Source organism: Corvus hawaiiensis, chromosome 29 (assembly GCF_020740725.1).
Source record: "Corvus hawaiiensis isolate bCorHaw1 chromosome 29, bCorHaw1.pri.cur, whole genome shotgun sequence".
Lineage (NCBI taxonomy): Eukaryota > Metazoa > Chordata > Aves > Passeriformes > Corvidae > Corvus > Corvus hawaiiensis.
In genome coordinates this window covers 1,780,673-1,796,636 of record NC_063241.1, presented here as the reverse complement: position 1 = coordinate 1,796,636, position 15,964 = coordinate 1,780,673, and the positions used below count along the sequence as shown (strand labels likewise).

General features: G+C 70.1%; 5 protein-coding genes across 19 annotated transcripts in view; 3 read left to right on the top strand and 2 right to left on the bottom strand.

The window, feature by feature from the left end:
• LOC125318084 (Fc receptor-like protein 2) overlaps positions 1-15,964 on the top strand; it is a 185,965-nt gene that overhangs the window by 19,575 nt on the left and 150,426 nt on the right. The window lies entirely within an intron of this gene.
• On the top strand, positions 327-3,735 carry TOMM40L (translocase of outer mitochondrial membrane 40 like). The gene is given in 10 exon segments (XM_048288559.1): positions 327-455; positions 1,271-1,338; positions 1,440-1,532; positions 2,302-2,403; positions 2,489-2,594; positions 2,673-2,762; positions 2,765-2,794; positions 2,887-2,963; positions 3,034-3,136; positions 3,218-3,735. Coding segments are annotated over 10 exon segments (897 nt in total). The 5' UTR covers positions 327-367; the 3' UTR covers positions 3,358-3,735.
• On the bottom strand, positions 3,671-8,304 carry NR1I3 (nuclear receptor subfamily 1 group I member 3). Of its 3 annotated transcripts, none has more exons than XM_048288591.1 (9): positions 7,785-8,304; positions 7,339-7,506; positions 6,701-6,831; positions 6,046-6,087; positions 5,464-5,642; positions 5,242-5,387; positions 4,201-4,317; positions 4,012-4,117; positions 3,671-3,921 (listed from the first exon to the last, which is right to left on the bottom strand). In XM_048288591.1, the coding sequence occupies exons 2-9, from the start codon at positions 7,368-7,370 to the stop codon at positions 3,676-3,678; spliced, it is 999 nt and encodes a 332-aa protein (XP_048144548.1). In that variant the 5' UTR covers positions 7,371-7,506; positions 7,785-8,304; the 3' UTR covers positions 3,671-3,675. The 3 variants fall into 3 exon arrangements, with proteins under 3 accessions (XP_048144548.1, XP_048144549.1, XP_048144547.1); XM_048288590.1 differs by having other exon boundaries at positions 3,712-3,921; positions 6,046-6,227; positions 7,785-8,303; XM_048288592.1 differs by lacking the exon at positions 6,046-6,087.
• On the top strand, positions 8,728-10,238 carry PCP4L1 (Purkinje cell protein 4 like 1). The gene is made up of 3 exons (XM_048288620.1): positions 8,728-8,749; positions 8,981-9,152; positions 9,658-10,238. Exons 1-3 carry the CDS (start codon positions 8,741-8,743, stop codon positions 9,804-9,806), a joined length of 330 nt encoding a protein of 109 aa, XP_048144577.1. The 5' UTR covers positions 8,728-8,740; the 3' UTR covers positions 9,807-10,238.
• MPZ (myelin protein zero) lies at positions 11,192-15,154 on the bottom strand. Its single transcript, XM_048288600.1, is given in 6 exon segments — positions 11,192-12,109; positions 12,207-12,267; positions 12,402-12,537; positions 12,885-13,098; positions 13,922-14,088; positions 15,047-15,154. Coding segments are annotated over 6 exon segments (930 nt in total). The 5' UTR covers positions 15,108-15,154; the 3' UTR covers positions 11,192-11,818.

Here is a 15,964-nt window from a genome sequence, read left to right as displayed (position 1 = left end):
GAGATGAGATGGGGAGGAGGCGGACACTGGGGCACACGAGGGGATGTGGGAAGGGGTCCAGGGATGCAGGAGAGATCCACGGGGGGCACATGGAAGGCCCCGGACACGAGCGGGGGGGGCAGCGGGGATTTGGGGACGCGCGTGGGACAGGAGGGTGGCGCGGAACGCGGGCGCCACGGAACGTCGCCGCGCGGGTCCCAGGGGTCCGGAGGGGTCGCATTCCGGCGCGGCCCCGCCCTCTCCGCTCAGCCAATGGGAGGTGCGCGTTGCCCACAGCCAAGATGGCGGTGGCGCCCCCCCTGAAGGCGCTCCGGGCGGCGCCGCCCGCGGCCGCGATGGCGGCGGCCGGCGGGGGCCCGTAGGGGCCATGGGGAACGCGGAGGGCCGGGCCCCGCGGCGGGCCGAGCCCAGGGGCAACCCCGGCAGCTTCGATGAGCTGCACCGGCTCTGCAAAGGTGCGCCCGGGGGCAGCGGGGGGGCTCCGCGGCTGAGAGGGCACCGGGCGGGGCGGAGCGGGTGGCGAGGGGTCGGTGTGTGGGACAAAGCGGGTCCGGGGACAGCGGGGGGACAGCGGGGACAGAGGGGACACTCGGGGGGACAGCGGGGACAGCGGGGTCGGGGGACACCGGGGCTGAGGGGGCACAGGGGCCGCGGGGACGGCGGGGGGTGGCAGCCGTGTCACCGGGGGGGGCTGGGGGTGTCACCAGCGGAGTGTCACAGCCGTGTCCCCAAGGGGCTGAGGGTGTCACCAGGAGGAGGTGACAGCCGTGTCACCGGAAGGGGCTGTGGGTGTCCCCAAGGGGCTGTGGGTGTCACCAGAGGGCTGTGGGTGTCACCAGCGGGGTGACAGCCGTGTCCCGAGGGGGCTGTGGGTGTCACCGGGGTGTCACAGCCGTGTCCCCAGGGGGTTGTGGGTGTCCCCAGAGGGCTGAGGGTGTCACCAGCGGGGTGACAGCCATGTCCAGGGGATCTCTGGGTGTCCCAGGGTGTCACAGCCGTGTCCAGGGGGTCCCTGGGTATCCCAGGGGTGTCACAGCTATGTCCAGGGGGTCTCTGGGTGTCCCAGGGGGGTCTCTGGGTGTCCCCAGGGGGGTGACAGCCGTGTCCAGGGGGTCTCTGGGTGTCCCCAGGGGGGTCTCTGGGTGTCCCCCAGGGGTGTCACAGCCGTGTCCAGGGGGTCTCTGGGTGTCCCAGAGGGATCTCTGGGTGTCCCCAGGGGTGTCCAGGGGGTCCCTGGGTGTCCCAGAGGGTCACAGCCGTGTCCCCCCAGAGGTGTTCCCGCCGCAGATGGAGGGGGTGAAGCTGATCGTCACCAAGACCCTGAGCAGCCACTTCCAGGTCGGGTACAAGGGGGGTGGGGACACGTGGGGACTGAGGGGGACGCCGTGTGTGTCCCCCCCACCCTGGGCTGTCCCCTCTGAGCCCTGGTGTCCCCACAGGTGACACACACGGTGCACATGAGCACCCTGGGCCCCTCCGGCTACCGCTTCAACGCCACCTTCGTGGGGGACCGGCAGCTCGGGCCCACCGAGGTGACCCCGCGGGTGGCACTGGGGTGGTGGGTGGCATCGGGGGGGCACAGGTGTTGTCACCCAAACGCCACCGGTCAGGAGCCTCGTGGTCACCCCGAGGCCACCAACGGCCCCAGGACCATGGGGTCATTGTGGTCGTCTGTGGCCCCAGGTGACCCCAGGGTGGTTGGTGGCCCTGCAGTTGTGGCCTCGGTCTGATGGGTGGCCCTGGGGTGGTGGGTGGCCTCAGGATGGCCCCAGGTGGCCCTGGAGTTATTGGTGGCCCTGCTGTGGCAAGTGGTCTCAGCAAGGTGGCTGCCCCAGGGTCATTGGTGGCCTTGGGGTGGCTGGTGGCCCTGGGTGGCTGTGGGGTCATTGGTGACCTCAGGGTGGTTGGGGGCCTTGGGGTCATTGGTGGCCCTGGGCTTGTGGGTGGTCCCAGGTGACCTCAGGGTCATTGATGGCTCTTGAGGTCATTGGTGGCTCTTTGGTGACCCCAGGGCTGCTCAGTGGCTTTGGGGTCATCAGTGACCTCAGGGATGTTGGTGGCCCTGGGCTGGCAGGTGCTCACAGGTGACTTCAGGGTCATCGATGACCCTGGGTGCCAATGGTGGCCTTGGGGTCATTGGTGACCTTGGGGTCATCGGTGACCTCAGGATCCTTGGTGGCCACAAAGCTCCGGGCCGGGGCTGTTGAGCTGACCCAGCCACCAGCAGGGCAGGGCTGGGGGGGGGGCTCCCTGGAGGCCGGGGCTGTCCCTGTGCCCCCGCCCACCCCGTGGTGTCCCCAGGTGTTCCCCACCCTGCTCGGGGACATGGACAGCGCCGGCAGCCTCAACGCTCAGGCCCTGCAGCTGCTGGGGGAGCGGCTCCGCGCCAAGGCCGTGTTCCAGGTGAGCCCCGGGGCTGGTGCCGCGGTGCCCGCGTCCCCCCCGGTGCCACCGCCGTGCCCTGTCCCCCCCAACCCCCCGTCCCCAGACGCACCAGGCCAAGTTCGTGACGTGGCAGTTCGACGGCGAGTACCGCGGCGACGACTGCACGGCCACGCTCACCCTGGGCAACCCCGACCTGCTGGGCGGCTCCGGTGAGCGCCGGGGGGAGCCTCGCGGTGGCCGCGGTGGCCCGTGGGGACCCCGCTGAGGCCGCGCTGTCCCCGCTGCAGTGATCGTGGTGGCCCATTTCCTGCAGAGCGTCACCGCCCGCCTCGTGCTGGGCGGGGAGCTCGTCTACCACCGGCGCCCCGGCGAGGAGGGGCCATCCTCACGCTGGCCGGCAAATACACGGGTAGGGCCACGCCCTGGGGACACCCCGGGGACACCCCGGGGACCTCGGGGACAGCCTGGCGGTGCCACCTCGGCACTGGCTCTCTGTTGCAGCCCCGAACTGGGTGACGACGCTCAACGTGGGCTACGGGGGGGCTCATGCCAGCTACTACCACCGGGCCAATGAGCAGGTGGGTGTCCCCCACCCCGGTGTCCCCCGTGGTGTCCCCAGGCCCCCGTGAGCCCGGTGTCCCCTCCCAGGTGCAGGTGGGGGTGGAGCTGGAGGCCAACACGCGGCTGCAGGAGACGACCTTTGCCTTCGGCTACCAGCTCAACCTGCCGCGAGCCAACGTCGTCTTCAGAGGTGGGCCAGGCTCCTGGTGGCTACTGTGCCCAGCTGTCCCCTCCCACTGGCACTCAGCTGGCCCTCTGCTGTCCCCCACAGGGCTCCTGGACAGCAATTGGAGCGTGGGGGGGGTCCTGGAGAAGAAGTTGCCCCCCCTGCCCGTCACGCTGGCCCTGGGCGCCTTCCTCAACCACTGGAGGAACCGCTTCCACTGCGGCTTCAGCGTCACCGTGGGCTGAGGGGACAGCGGGCACAGCGGGCACAGCGGGCACGTGGCACCGTCCTGCTCAGGGAGCCACCGGGGCCGGGCCGTGGAGGTGCCACAGGGACCCGCAGGGCGGGGACACGGCGGCCGGGGCACAGCGTGTGACAGAGCCACGGGGGCTGCGGGTGGCGGCCAAGGGGGGCTGGGGGCCCCGGTGTCCCCAGTGTCACCCCTCGGGGGTGGTGGCCAAGGGGGGCTGGGGGCCCCGGTGTCCCCGGTGTCACCCCTCGGGAGTGGCAGCTGCCACAGGGCTGGGGGGTCCCGTTGTCCCCAGCGCCATCCCGGCCGTGCCTCAGTTTCCCTGCGGTGCCACACCCGGGAGCCCAGATAAATAAAGGAGCTTTACTCTGTGCCCGCTGGGGGCCGGGGGTGACATTTGGGGGCCGGGGGTGACGTCTGGGGCCAGGCTCAGCTGATGATCTCGGAGAGCAGCGGGGTCATGGCCGACAGGTCCTGGATGTGCAGGATCTGCCGCGTCTTCTCCGCCTTCAGCGTCTGCATCTCCGTCAGCAGCAGCAGCAGCTTCGCGTACAGGAACCTTTGGGGGGCCGCAGGGCACAGCCAGCTGGGCCTGGTGGCCGTCCCCACCCCCCTGGGGACACCAGTGCCACCCCGTCCCGGCGCTCACCTGCCCTCGGGCGGGGGGTGCCGGTGGTCGATGTAGCTCTTGAGGGTCAGGGCCACCTTCTCCTGGAAGGCGTCGATGACGTCGCGCTGGGCGATGCCGGCGTGGTCTGGGGAGGGGGCGTGGGGTGACGTCAGCGGGATTTTGGGGACAGTGGGATGTCCCCGTGTGTCCCCTCTTGGGGGGGCTCACCTGGCGAGAAGAGCAGCATGGCCTGGAGCAGGGCGTACTCGGCCTCGTGCAGCCGCAGGCGCCGCAGGCTCTCGTGGAACTTGAGCAGCGGCTCCAGGTAGATCTGCTGGAACCCGGCTGCGGGACCATCCCGAAATCCCGGGGTTAGGGTGGGAAAGAGCTTTGGGATCATCGAGTCCGAGCTGTGCCCGATCCCCACCGTGTCCCTGAGTGCCACCTCCAGGGGTGGCCGCTCCAGCCCTCCCTGGGCAGCCCCTGCCAAGGCCTGGCCGCCCTTTCCAGGAGCGATTTTCCCAAATATCCACCCTGAGCCTCCCCTGGCACAGCTTGAGGCCTTTCCCTCTTGTCCTGGCCCCGTTCCTTGGGATCAGATCCCAAATCCCCCCAGGAAGAGCCCGAAATTCCCCTCTGGACCCCCTTTTCTCCAGGATAAACATTCCCAGCTCCCTCAGCATTTCCCAGCCCCTTCCCAGGCCTGTCCCCTTCCCTGGACAGTCTCCAGCCCCTCAATGTCCTTAAACTGAGTGACCAGAACTGGACACAGCCCTCGAGATGTGACCTCACCAGGGGGACAATCCCTGCCCTGGGCCTGTGGCCACACTGTCCCTGACCCACCCCAGGTGGGGGTGGGGGTCCCTGGGGGTCCCTGGGCACACCTGGCTCATGTCCAGCCGCCCCCGCCCAGGTCCCTTTGTGTCCAGCGTCCCCACCCTGGGGGTTGTTGTGACCCCACAGGACCCTGCCCTTGGTCCTTGGATCGTCCCCATGGACCCGGCCTGCCCAGCTCCCTCTGCGGAGCCCTCCTGCCCTCCCCCCGGCCCAGACCGGTGTCCCCAAGCATCCCCAAGTGTCCCCAAGCGTCCCCAGGTGTCCCCAAGCATCCCCAAGCGTACCCAGGTGTCCCCAGGTGTCCCCAAGCATCCCCAAGTGTCCCCAAGCATCCCCAAGCGTACCCAGGTGTCCCCAGGTGTCCCCAAGCATCCCCAAGTGTCCCCAAGCGTCCCCAAGCGTCCCCAGGTGTCCCCAGGTGTCCCCCGGTACCCAGGGCCCCGTCGCGGATGGTGTAGCAGCGCTGGCCGCACTCCCAGGCCTTGGTGTCGGGGTTGAAGACGGTGTTGAAGCGGATCTGGCAAATCTCCAGCGTGGCCCCTTTGAGCAGCGAGATTTGGGCGTCCAGGGGCAAGCTCCTGGCGGGAGAGGACACGGGGACACGTCAAGGGGGTGGCACCGCGCGGTCCCCGGCCGTGTCCCCGCCCCGCGCACCTGAAGACCGGGATCTCCTTGGCGAACTTGATCACCTGCTGGATCATGAACGTGCTCAGGTCGGCGAACTGCGGCAGCAGCGACAACGAGTCCGGCAGCACCTCCTCGCACGGGGACGGCGACACCCCCGCGGCGACACCCGAGCCCGGCGGGCTGGGCACGAACAGGCGCACGGCGGGCTGGGGACAGCGAGGGGTCAGGGCGGGGGTACCCGTGGGGACACTCGGGGCACCCATGGGGACACTCGGGGCACCCACGGGATCAGCTGGGTCACCGGGGACTGGCTGGGTCACTCCAGGGGACAGCCAGGGCACCAGGGATGTTGGCTGGGTCACCTTTGGGGACAGCGGGGTCATCCATGGGGACAGTCAGGCCACCCATGGGCATGGCCAGGGCACCCGTGGGGGACAGTCAGGGCACCCATGAGGACAGCAGGGTCACACGCAAGGATGACCAGGGCGCCCATGGACACGGCTGGGGCCGCCCTGGGGACAGCGGGTCACCCATAGGGACAGCGGGGTCAAGCACAGGGACAGGTGTGTCCTCCGCGGGGACAGCGGGTGCGGGGTGTCCCCAGCTCACCCAGTACTGCGTGAACTGGGAGAAGCTGGAGTCGAAGGTGCGCTGGTGAGCGGCGATGAGGAGCGCGATGAGCTCCTGCTGCTCGGCCGTCAGTCCCCCCTGCTGGCCCTGCTGGCCCCCGGGCTGGCCCCGCCGGCCCCGCAGCTCCCGCCGCCGCCGCAGCGCCTCCTCCGACATGATCACTGCCACCCGCCGGCCCCGCTGTCACCGCTGTCACCGCCGGCACAGGGACCGGGGACAGCGGGGACGCCGAGCGGGGACAGCAGCGCCCCGTGATGCCCCTCCCCGAGCGCGTCCCCGCTGTCCCCGCTCTGCCACACCCCCCTGCTGCCACCTCCGTGCCCTGTCCCTTGATGTCCCCTCCCCTGCCACCCCACCCAGGCCGCTTCTCTCTGTCCCACGTCCCCCCTTGTCCCCTCCAGGTCCCCTTTATCCCACCCAGGTGCTCCCCCTCTTCCTCCGGGTCCCCCGTCCCTGTCCCCGCTGTCCCCGTGCCATGTCCCCCCCTCATCCCCAGGTGTCCCCTGTGTCCCCCCATCCCCTCTCCCTCCATGTCCCCCCTTTGTCCCCTCCAGGTCCTCCCTCTCCCCTCCGCTCCGTGTCCCCCCGGGTGTCCCCCGTGTCCCTCCACCCCCTGTCCCCCCGTGTCACTCACTGTCCCTCCTCATGCCCACGTCGAGGCACTTCTGGAGGCGACAGGCCTGGCACTGCCGCCGCTTGGCCTTGGTGACAGGGCAGCGCCGGGCCAGGGGACACGTGAACCGGACACCTTTGATGATGGAGCGCCTGGGGGGACACGGCCACTGTCCCCTGACCCAAGCTCGGGATGGCAGTGGCTGTCCTGCCTTGTCCCACCCTCTCCCCGTCCACGGGACCATCCTGCGCCATCCCACATCCTGCCCTGGCCCATCTCATCCCGTCCCAGTCCCTCCTGTCCCATCCCAGCCCGTCTTGTCGCCCCACCCTGTCCCCTTGTCCCATCCCATCGTGTCCCGTCCCATCCCACCCGGTCTCATCCCCTCCTGCCCCGTGCCCTTGTCCCCTTGTCCCCTCCACCCCAGCTTGTCCTGTTTGTCCCATCCTGCCTTGTCCCTTTGTCCCATCTCACCCCGTCCCATCCTGTCCCCTTGTCCCATCCCATTTTATCCCACCCTGTCTCATCCCATCCTGTTCTACCCCATCCCGCATTGTCCCCACCCTGTCCCCTTGTCCCATCCCATCCCATCCCACCCTGTCCCTCTGTCCCGCCCCATCCTGTCCTGTCCCCGGGGTGTCCCCGCGGTGTCCCCGCACCTGAAGAAGCCCTTGCAGCCCTCGCAGCTCATGACGTGGAAGTGGTACCCGCTGGCCCTGTCCCCGCACACGGTGCACACCTTGTCCTCATCGGGCTCCGTGTCCCCAGCGCGGGTCCCGGGGCCGGGGGGCTGCGCTCTGTGCCCGGGGGGCTCGGCAGGGACATGGCTGGGGACACGGGGACAGCGAGGGGGTGACACACACCGGGCACCGCCACCGGCTCCGGTGTCCCGTCCCCTCGAGGCCACGGTGGCCCCCTGTCCCGCGGCGCTGTCACCCACGTGCACCCGCCCGCCGCCGCAGTGTCCCCTCGCCCCGCGGTGCTGTCACCCGTGGGCACCCACGTGTCCTCGCCGGTCCCTGCTGCTCCCCGCTGGTCCCCGTGTGTCCCCTGCACTCCCCGAGTGTCCCCGCTGGTCCCCGCGAGTCCCCGCCGGTGCTGGTACCTGAGGCGGTGTCCCCTGGTGCGGTCGGTGATGGGGGATTGTCCCCACGCAGTGAGGGGACACCCGGTCCCCGTGTGTCGCCGTCAGTGCCTGTGTGTCCCCTCCAGTCCCCGAGTGTCCCCTCTATTCCCCGCGTGTCCCCGCCGGGCCCAAGTAGGGCCCCGTGGAGTTTGAACCTTGAACTTGAGCGAGGCTGTGACAGGCGGGGACAGAGCGCGGGGCGGAGGGGACAGGAGAGCGCAGGTATGGCAGCTCTGGGGGACAGAGGGACGTGGGGACAGGCGGGGGACACACAGACACAGAGTGGGCAGGACGTGCTGACAGGTAGGCACGGAGGGGACAGCCAGGGTGCCACAGCTGGGGGCTGCGGGTGGCATTAGGGGACTGGCAGCGTCCCCATCCCGGAGTCCCCGGGCAGCGCCTGTGCTCTGTCCCCAGGTGTCACCCGCACCTTCGGGGTGTCCGAGGAGGGTCACCCTCCATCCCGGCCCCCCTGGAACCCCTCTCTTATCCCCCCGTGTTCCCCGGGGTCTCTTCGAGTCCCTCTGTCCCCCCCGTGTCCCTCCGCGTCCTCCCAAGCTCCCTGTGTCCCGCCGTGTCCCCCTGTGTCCCCATGTCCCCCCAAGCCCCCCGTGTCCCCCCATGTCCTCCCCCTGTCCCCCAAGCCCCCCGTGTCCCCCCAAGCCTCCGGTGTCCCCCCAAGCCCCTCGTGTCCCCCCGTGTCCCCCCAAGCCCCCCAAGCCCCCCGTGTCCCCCCAAGCCCCCGCTGTCCCCCCGTGTCCCCCCGGGGCCGGTCGCGCCCGGAGCGGGGGGGGAACAACGCGGGGGCGTGTCCCCGTCGGGACCCGCCCCCCGATCCCCATTGGCTGCTCGGGGCTGTCACTCAAACCCCACCCCTATAAAAGCGGCGGCAGCGCCGGTCCCGCGCTCCGGGAGCGGCGGCGGCACCGGGCGGAATGAGCGAGGTGGGGGCGGCCGGGGGCGGCCGGGGGCGTCCGAACGGGCCGAAAAGAGGGATTTCCCCCTTTTCCCGTTGTTTTCAGCACCGAGCTGGTCGGGGAGAAGTGCTGAGAGCGGGAACGGGGGGAAGATGCTGCGTCCCGGGGAGGGAGGGTGCGGGAACGGCGGGGACAGTTTGGGGACTCTGTGCCACCAGCGCCACCCCCTCACCTCCCCTGGCCCTCCTCTCTTGGCAGTGGAACCTCCATGAGCCCCCTCTGGCTGGAGCTTGGGGGGACCCAGTGGGGGGACAACGAGGGGACCCTGGGGACAGCGGAGCCCCGGTGTCACCCCTCGGTCCCCTCTCTCCGCAGCGCAGCCCCCATGACCCCCCCTCCGCGGCGGAGGCCCCCGGCGGGCAGCAGGAAGGTGAGGACCCCCGGCACAGGGGGGGTGTGGGTTCCCTGTCCCCGCTGTCCCCTCTCGGGACTCCCGCGCTGCTCCCGCAGTCCCCGAGACCCCCGAGTCCGTGTCCCTGTCATTGTGGGGGGGGGGGGGGGGGGGGGGTGGCACCTGGGTGGATTTGGGGACCTGAGCTGTCCTGTCCCCGGGGGAGGGGGGTCTCCCCGTGGGAGATGTCGTGGTGTCCCCTCTGGGGACTTTCTGGGGGGTGGTCGTGATGCTCTTTGGGGTGAGTGGCGGTGCCAGCTTGTCCCCTGAGGGCTTGGGATGGTGGGGTCCCCCCTGCGTTGGTGACTGGGTGTCCCCTGGGTGTCCCCGCTGGTCCCTGGGGTGAGTCTGGGGGTGTCAGGATGTCCCTTGTCCCCGGGGGGGGGTGGCGGGGTGCCCGCCTGCGTGTCCCTGCTGGTCCCCGGGCTGAGTCTGGCGGTGCCAGGCTGTCCCCAAGAGTGGCCCTGTCCCCTCCCCGCCCCAGCCAAGGCCGGTGACCCCAAGAAGGAGGAGGAGGAGGAGGAGGAGGAGATCGACATCGACCTGAGCGCGCCCGAGACGGAGCGCGCGGCGCTCGCCATCCAGGGAAAATTCCGCAAATTCCAGAAGCGGAAGAAGGAGTCGGGGCCCTGAGGGGGAGTCCCGGGACCCCCAACCCTCGTGGGGACCCCCGTGGGCAGGTCCCGCCCTGACTCCGCCACGCGACGGGGTCGTAGGGGATGGGGGGGGAGGGGTCTCGGCCCTTCCGCACCCGGAGCCGGGACCCCGAGTGACACGGGGAGGGGGGGGGCTGAGAGGGGACACAGCCGGGTGTCCCCCGGAGGGGAGGTGGCCCTCGTGCGAGGGGGCGGCGTGGAGCCCCCCGATTTCCCTGGGAATCCCCGATTTCCCTGGGAATGCCCCGTTTCCCTGGGAATGCCCAGGAAATTGGGGCTCCCCACCCTCCTGGCACTGTCACCGCCCCCTCCCCACCCTCCTGGCACTGTCACCCTCCCCTGTTCCCCCACCCCCCTCCCCCCGGGGGGGTTTTTAGCCTGTGCAAAGAATAAAGTGTGAAGAAGAGGAGGGCGGTCTAGGGGTTCGGGGGGGATTTGGGGAGGGGACCCCACTGGGAGGGATCCCCAGGTCCCCTTTTTCCGATTGGGGGAGTGGATGGACCCCCCATTAAATCAGCGCCGGGGGTCCCTAGGACCAGGCTGTCCCTCCGGGGGGTGGGGACAGAGGTGACCCAGGGGTGGCTGGGGAGGGGGGGGGAGGTTGGGAACGGCTCCATCCCCCCCCCCCCCCCCCCAAGGTCTCCCATCTTCAATTTGAAGGATTTCCACTGAAATTCCCATTAATTGATCACCCGCTGGGGCTCAGCCCCGGCAGAGCCGCGAGCCGAGATAAAAGCGCTTGGGGAAGGGTTAAAATTCGAGCGGTTTGGGGGGGGTTTGCAGGAGGATTTCGGGGGGTTCGGCGGGCCCGGGAGTGCCGGGATCCGGGGCAGAAATAGCTCCTCGGAAAGAAAAACAGCGCCCGCGGCCCGGGGCCAGGGCCCAGGGGACACGGCGGGGTCGGGCTCCGCAGACTTATTAGGGAAGGGACAATGATCCCGGGGGGGCACCGGGGGGGCACCTCCGTGCCCGTTTTCCGTGTGGGAGCGACGATTCCAGCGCTGCTCCGTGCCCCAAACGGCCCCTCAGGGCCGGGGCTGGGGTCTTTCCCCCCCTCCCTCCCCACCCCCCACTCCAAGCCCCGCAGGGACCCCTGCGCACCCCCTGAGCCTTGGGCTCGGTGTTAATTACAGCGAGCTTTAATTAACGGCGAGGTGGCCCTGAGGTGGCCTGGGGGACTGTGCGGCCCCTGCTGGGGGGGGGGGCTGCTCTAGGGTGCCACCAGGTCGCCCTCCCTCCCCACTGAGGGTGACAGCGACGTCCCCGTCCCGTGGGGGCTCCGTGTGATGAGTTCGTGAGTGCTCAGCTCCCCCCCCCGGCCCCGGAGCGGGGACAGTGACGGGCCGGGAGGGGACACGGGGCTCCCGGACGTGTCAGTTTTATTAATGGCACCACGGCGACAGGGAGGGGACAGGGACAGGGTGTAGAAAAACGCGTCGGGGGGGGCACGGGCGGCTCCCCCCCAGTCCCCGGCCGCAGCCTCGCCCCCTCAACGGGGCTCCGGCCGGTTTTGGGGGGGAGGGTCCCGGGGGTTACGCGGTGCGGGGGTTAATGGGGGGGGGGGGGGGGGACAAAGGGGGTGGGGCGGGGGCCACCCTGCGACGTCATTTGGGGTCGGTCGCGGGGAGAGACGAGAAAACGGCCAGAAAAGGAGTAAAATTGGGGGCAGAGAACCCCCCCCCCCCCCTCGAGTACGGGGAGGGGACACACGGGGGTGACACGGTCCCACGGGGACCCCGCGGATCCCTGGGGAGGGGGGGGACCGACCCCAAATCCGCTGCTTTTGTGTTCGAAAGGAGAAATTCCCTCCGCGCCCGGGGCTGGGCAGGGAGCGACCGAGAGGGGCTGCGGGACGGGGCGGGGGAGGGACCCCCGGACTGTCCCCAGCGCTGTCCCCAAGGCCGGAGGGACCCGAGGCGAGGACCACACCCCGCTCCTCGCCGGGTCCCGAGCCGGGAGGGGCCGCGGCCGGGGCTGGGGGCGATGAAATCAGGAGCCCCCCGAGTTGGGTTTGATGATGCTCAGCAGGGCGTTCTTGAGGCTGCCCCGGCTCGGGGAGCGGGCGGCGGGCGGGGGCGCGGCCCGGGGCTCCCCCCGCAGCTCCATCTCGATGGTCATGATGACTTTGGGGGGCCGGGGGCCCCCCGCGCCCTCGTCCGCCCCCGGGGGTCCCTCCCTGCCCGCTAACCGCTATTTCTTATCCTTGCGCGAGTCTCCCGGGCCGCCCTTGGCTTTCTTGGCGCTGCGGCCGTGGTCCAGCATGGCGTAGAGCACCGGGGCCTGCGGGGACAGGGGGGCTTCACCTCCCACCCCCGGCGACAGCGGGGACACCCCGCCGTGCCCCCCGCCGTGCCCCCCCGCCCCACTCGGCGCTCACCTGCCGGCTGCGCTTGGAGCCGTCCTTGCCCGAGCGCTGCAGCTTCCCCTTCTCCATGGCGCTGGAGTTGGGTTTGGGGGGAAAAAGAGCGGAAAAAAAGAGCGGCTCGGGATGGTGAAATTTCCACCCCTCCGCTCCCGGCTGTGCCCCCTCCCCCCCCCCCCCGCCCCGGTTTGGGGAGGGGTCGCGGCTCACCTCAGCCGCCGCTGCAGGACCGCCTGGCGCCGCTGCCAGCAGTAGCGGGTGGCATAGACCAGGGCCACCAGCACGGCCACCAGCAGCAGGACCCCGCCGATGACAGACCCCAGCACGACGCCGTAGCGGGTGGGCACTGTGGGGACAGTGGGGCACCGTGTCACCCTCCCCCCGGGCAGCGGAGCAGCAGGGAGGGGACACCAGCCCCGTGTCACCACCAGCAGCGGGTGGGCACTGAGGTGGCACCAGCCCCGTGTCCCCTCCATCAGCGGGTGGGCACTGAGGTGACACCAGCCCCGTGTCCCCTCCATCAGCGGGTGGGCAGGGAGGGGACACTGGAATGGTGTCACCCCCCACCAGTGGGTGGGCACTGAGGTGACACCAATGCCTTGTCACCCCATCAGCGGGTGGGCACTGAGGTGGCACCAGCCCCGTGTCCCTCCATCAGCAGGTGGGCACTGAGGTGTCCCCGTGGCCGCGCACCTTTCTCGAGGACGTAGAGGGTGACCTGCGAGGACTTCCCCACGATGTCCGGGGGGTTCTTGACGTCGCAGGTGAAGGTGCCGTTGTCGGTGGGCTCCAGGCTGTGGATGACGATGGAGCCGTCCCTGCGCCGCGGGTTCCCCACCCACTCCATGCGCTCCTTGAAGCTCCCCACGTCATCGATGTAGGGCTGGCCCTGGGCGTAGTGGAAGATCTGCCCGTGCGACAGTGGCACCGCGGTCACCGGGGCGCCAGCCGGGTGACCCCCCCAGCCCCGGCAGGGTGACCCTCAGAGCTGGAGGTGGGGGGTGACGCGATGGGGGGGGGGGACAGGGGGGTGTTGAGGGAGCCCTGGAGAGGCTCGTGATGTCCCCAGGGTGCCACCGGAGTGTCACCCGCAGGGAGGGGACTGTCCTGCTGTCCTGAAGGGGCTCTGGGACAGGGGGACGCTGTAGGGACAGCGATGTGCCCACCTGCTGGGGCTGGCACTGGGATCTAGTGGGCACGGGGACAAGGGGACACTGTGGGGACACCCCGGTGACATCACAGTGTCACCCTCAGGGAAGGGACTGTCCTGCTGGGGCTGGCACTGGGATCTGGTGGGCATTGGGACAAAGGGACACCGTGGAGACACCGTGGGGACACCCCAGTGCCACCACAGTGCGAGGGGACACCGTGTCACCCTGCTGGGGCGGGACACTGGGACAAGGGGACACCGTGGGGACACCATGGGCACACCCCAGTGCCACCACAGATCAAGGGGACACGGCTGGGGCTGGCACTGGGACCCTGGGGGCACCGTAGGGACACCATGGGGACACACCAATGTCACCACAATGGGAGGGGACACTGCTGGAGCTGGTGCTGGGACCCGCTGGACACTGGGGACACCACGGGGACACCCCAGTGCCACCCCAGTGCGAGGGGACACCGTGTCACCAGTGGGGAAGGGTTTGTGCTGCTGGGACAAGGGGACACCGGGGCTGGGGGCGCGGTGGGGACCCTGGGGATGCCTTGGGGACCCTGGGGACACTCACGGAGATGGTGTCGCGGGAGCCCTCGGCCTGGAAGTGCCAGGTGATGGAAATGTCGTCCGAGATCCACTCGCTGGACCAGAAGCTGCAGGACAGGGTGACACGGGAGCCCACGGTGCCATAGACCTCCCGCTGCGTGTACACGTGGATTGGGGACACCGGCGACACTCCTGGGGGACACAGAGGCGTCAGCCCCGCCCCGCCGCGGGGACCGAGCCCGGCGGTGTCCCCGCGCTGCCACCGAAGGGCGCCGAGGGCAGCGCGGAGGGGACACGGGGACAGCGGCGGTGGCACCGCCCCGGTGTCCCCGGGGGGGGCTCGGAGGGGACAGCGGCGGTGGCACCGCCCCGGTGTCCCCGGGGGCGGCTCGGAGGGGACAGCGGCGGTGTGGCACTGCCCCGGTGTCCCCAGGGGCGGCTCGGAGGGGACAGCGGCGGTGTGGCACTGCCCCGGTGCGCCCCTCACGGGCGGCTCGGAGGGGACAGTGTCCCAGTGCCCGGTGGCATCCAGCACCCGCAGGGGGGTGACAATGGGACCCTCGGTGCAGCCCGGTGGCACTGTCAGGGCTGGGTGTGGCACCCCGCATCGGTGCCCCGGGCAGGTGACAGGTCCCTCAACCGTGTGACACGGGCAGGGCTGGCACCCAGCACCCCCAAAATGTCCCCGGGGAGGTGACAGCGACCAGGACCCTCCTCGGAGCCACCCAGCACCCCCAAACTGTCCCCAGGGGGGTGACAAGGACCGGGACCCTCCTCGGAGCCACCCAGCACCCCCAAACTGTCCCCAGGGGGGTGACAACGACCGGGACTCTCCTTAGAGCCACCCAGCACCCCCAAACTGTCCCTGGGGAGGTGACAGCGACCGGGACTCTCCTTAGAGCCACCCAGCACCCCCAAACTGTCCCCAGGGGGGTGACAGACCCCCCAAACAGGTGACACGGGCAGGGCTGGGTGTGGCACCCCCCGCCCATGCCCAGCTCGGTGCCACCTCCGGGACCCTGCTGGCAGCCCGGGGTCAGTCCCCAAGCAGCGCGTGGGTGGCCGCCAGCCCCACGGGCACCCCCCAAAATGCTCCTGTCCCCTCCCCCCAGCCCAATTCTGGGGACCTGTCCCTTGTCCCCGAGCTCACCCAGCGCCGCCACGAGCCCGGCCAGGAGGAGGAGGCGGTGGCCAGTGGCCCTCGGGGACATGGCGACGGTGGCACGGTGGTGGCGACGGCGGCGGGCAGCGGGTTTTAGGGTGGCACCGAGGGCGCTGCACCCCAAATCCCGGCCAATGGGCGGCGGGGGGGGAGGAGGGGCCGGGGGGGTGCGGGGTCCCCCCTCAAAGGGGACATTTAGGGCCGGGAGGGGGACGGGGACACTGCGGCCTTTGTGTGACCGCATTCCCGAGGGCAGCGGGGGCGGGGGACGAGGAATGCACGGGGGGGGGGACACGGGGGGGGACATGGGGGGGATATGGGGGGACACCGGCGGGGACACGGAGCTCCCAGAGTGGGGTTTGAGGGGGGTTTTGGGTGTTTTTAGGGGGTTTTGTGTCCTCTCTCCTGTCCTGCGCCACCTCTCGGGGTCCCTACGGGGTCTTGGGGGGTCCTGGGGGGTTCAGGGGGAGGGGGGGACGACTGTGGGATTTGGGGAGAAACCGCCGGGATTTCGGGCGGGGGGAAGTCGGGGATGGGGCGGGGGGAATGCGGGGTTTGGGGGAAAACCGCTGGGTTTGGGATGAAAAGTCGGGATTTGGGGGGAAAACCTGGGGAGTGGAGGAAATGCGGGATTTGTGGGGGAAAACTCGGGATTTGGGGAAAACCCGCCGGGTTTATGGGGAAAACCCCAGGATTTGGGGGAAAACCCCAGGATTTGGGAAAAACCCGCTGGATTTGTGGGGAAGAACCCGGGATTTGGGGAAAAACCCCGGGATTTGGGGAAAAACCCCAGGATTTGGGGGAAAACCGCTGAGTTTGGGATGAAAAGTCGGGATTTGGGGGGAAAACCTGGGGAGTGGAGGAAATGCGGGATTTGTGGGGGAAAAAAGGGGATTTGGGGAAAAC

Coding starts and splice junctions, on each gene's coding strand:
- NR1I3 (XM_048288590.1), bottom strand. CDS start 7,370: ATGAGCTGCGAGGGCTGCAAGGGCTTCTTCAG. Junction 5,643..6,045: donor CCCAGTTCACGCAGTACTGG/GTGAGCTGGGGA, acceptor CGCTGTCCCCAG/CCCGCCGTGCGCCTGTTCGT. Junction 3,922..4,011: donor CACCCCCCGCCCGAGGGCAG/GTGAGCGCCGGG, acceptor GGCCCCCCAAAG/GTTCCTGTACGCGAAGCTGC.
- PCP4L1 (XM_048288620.1), top strand. Junction 9,153..9,657: donor CCCCGGCGGGCAGCAGGAAG/GTGAGGACCCCC, acceptor TCCCCGCCCCAG/CCAAGGCCGGTGACCCCAAG.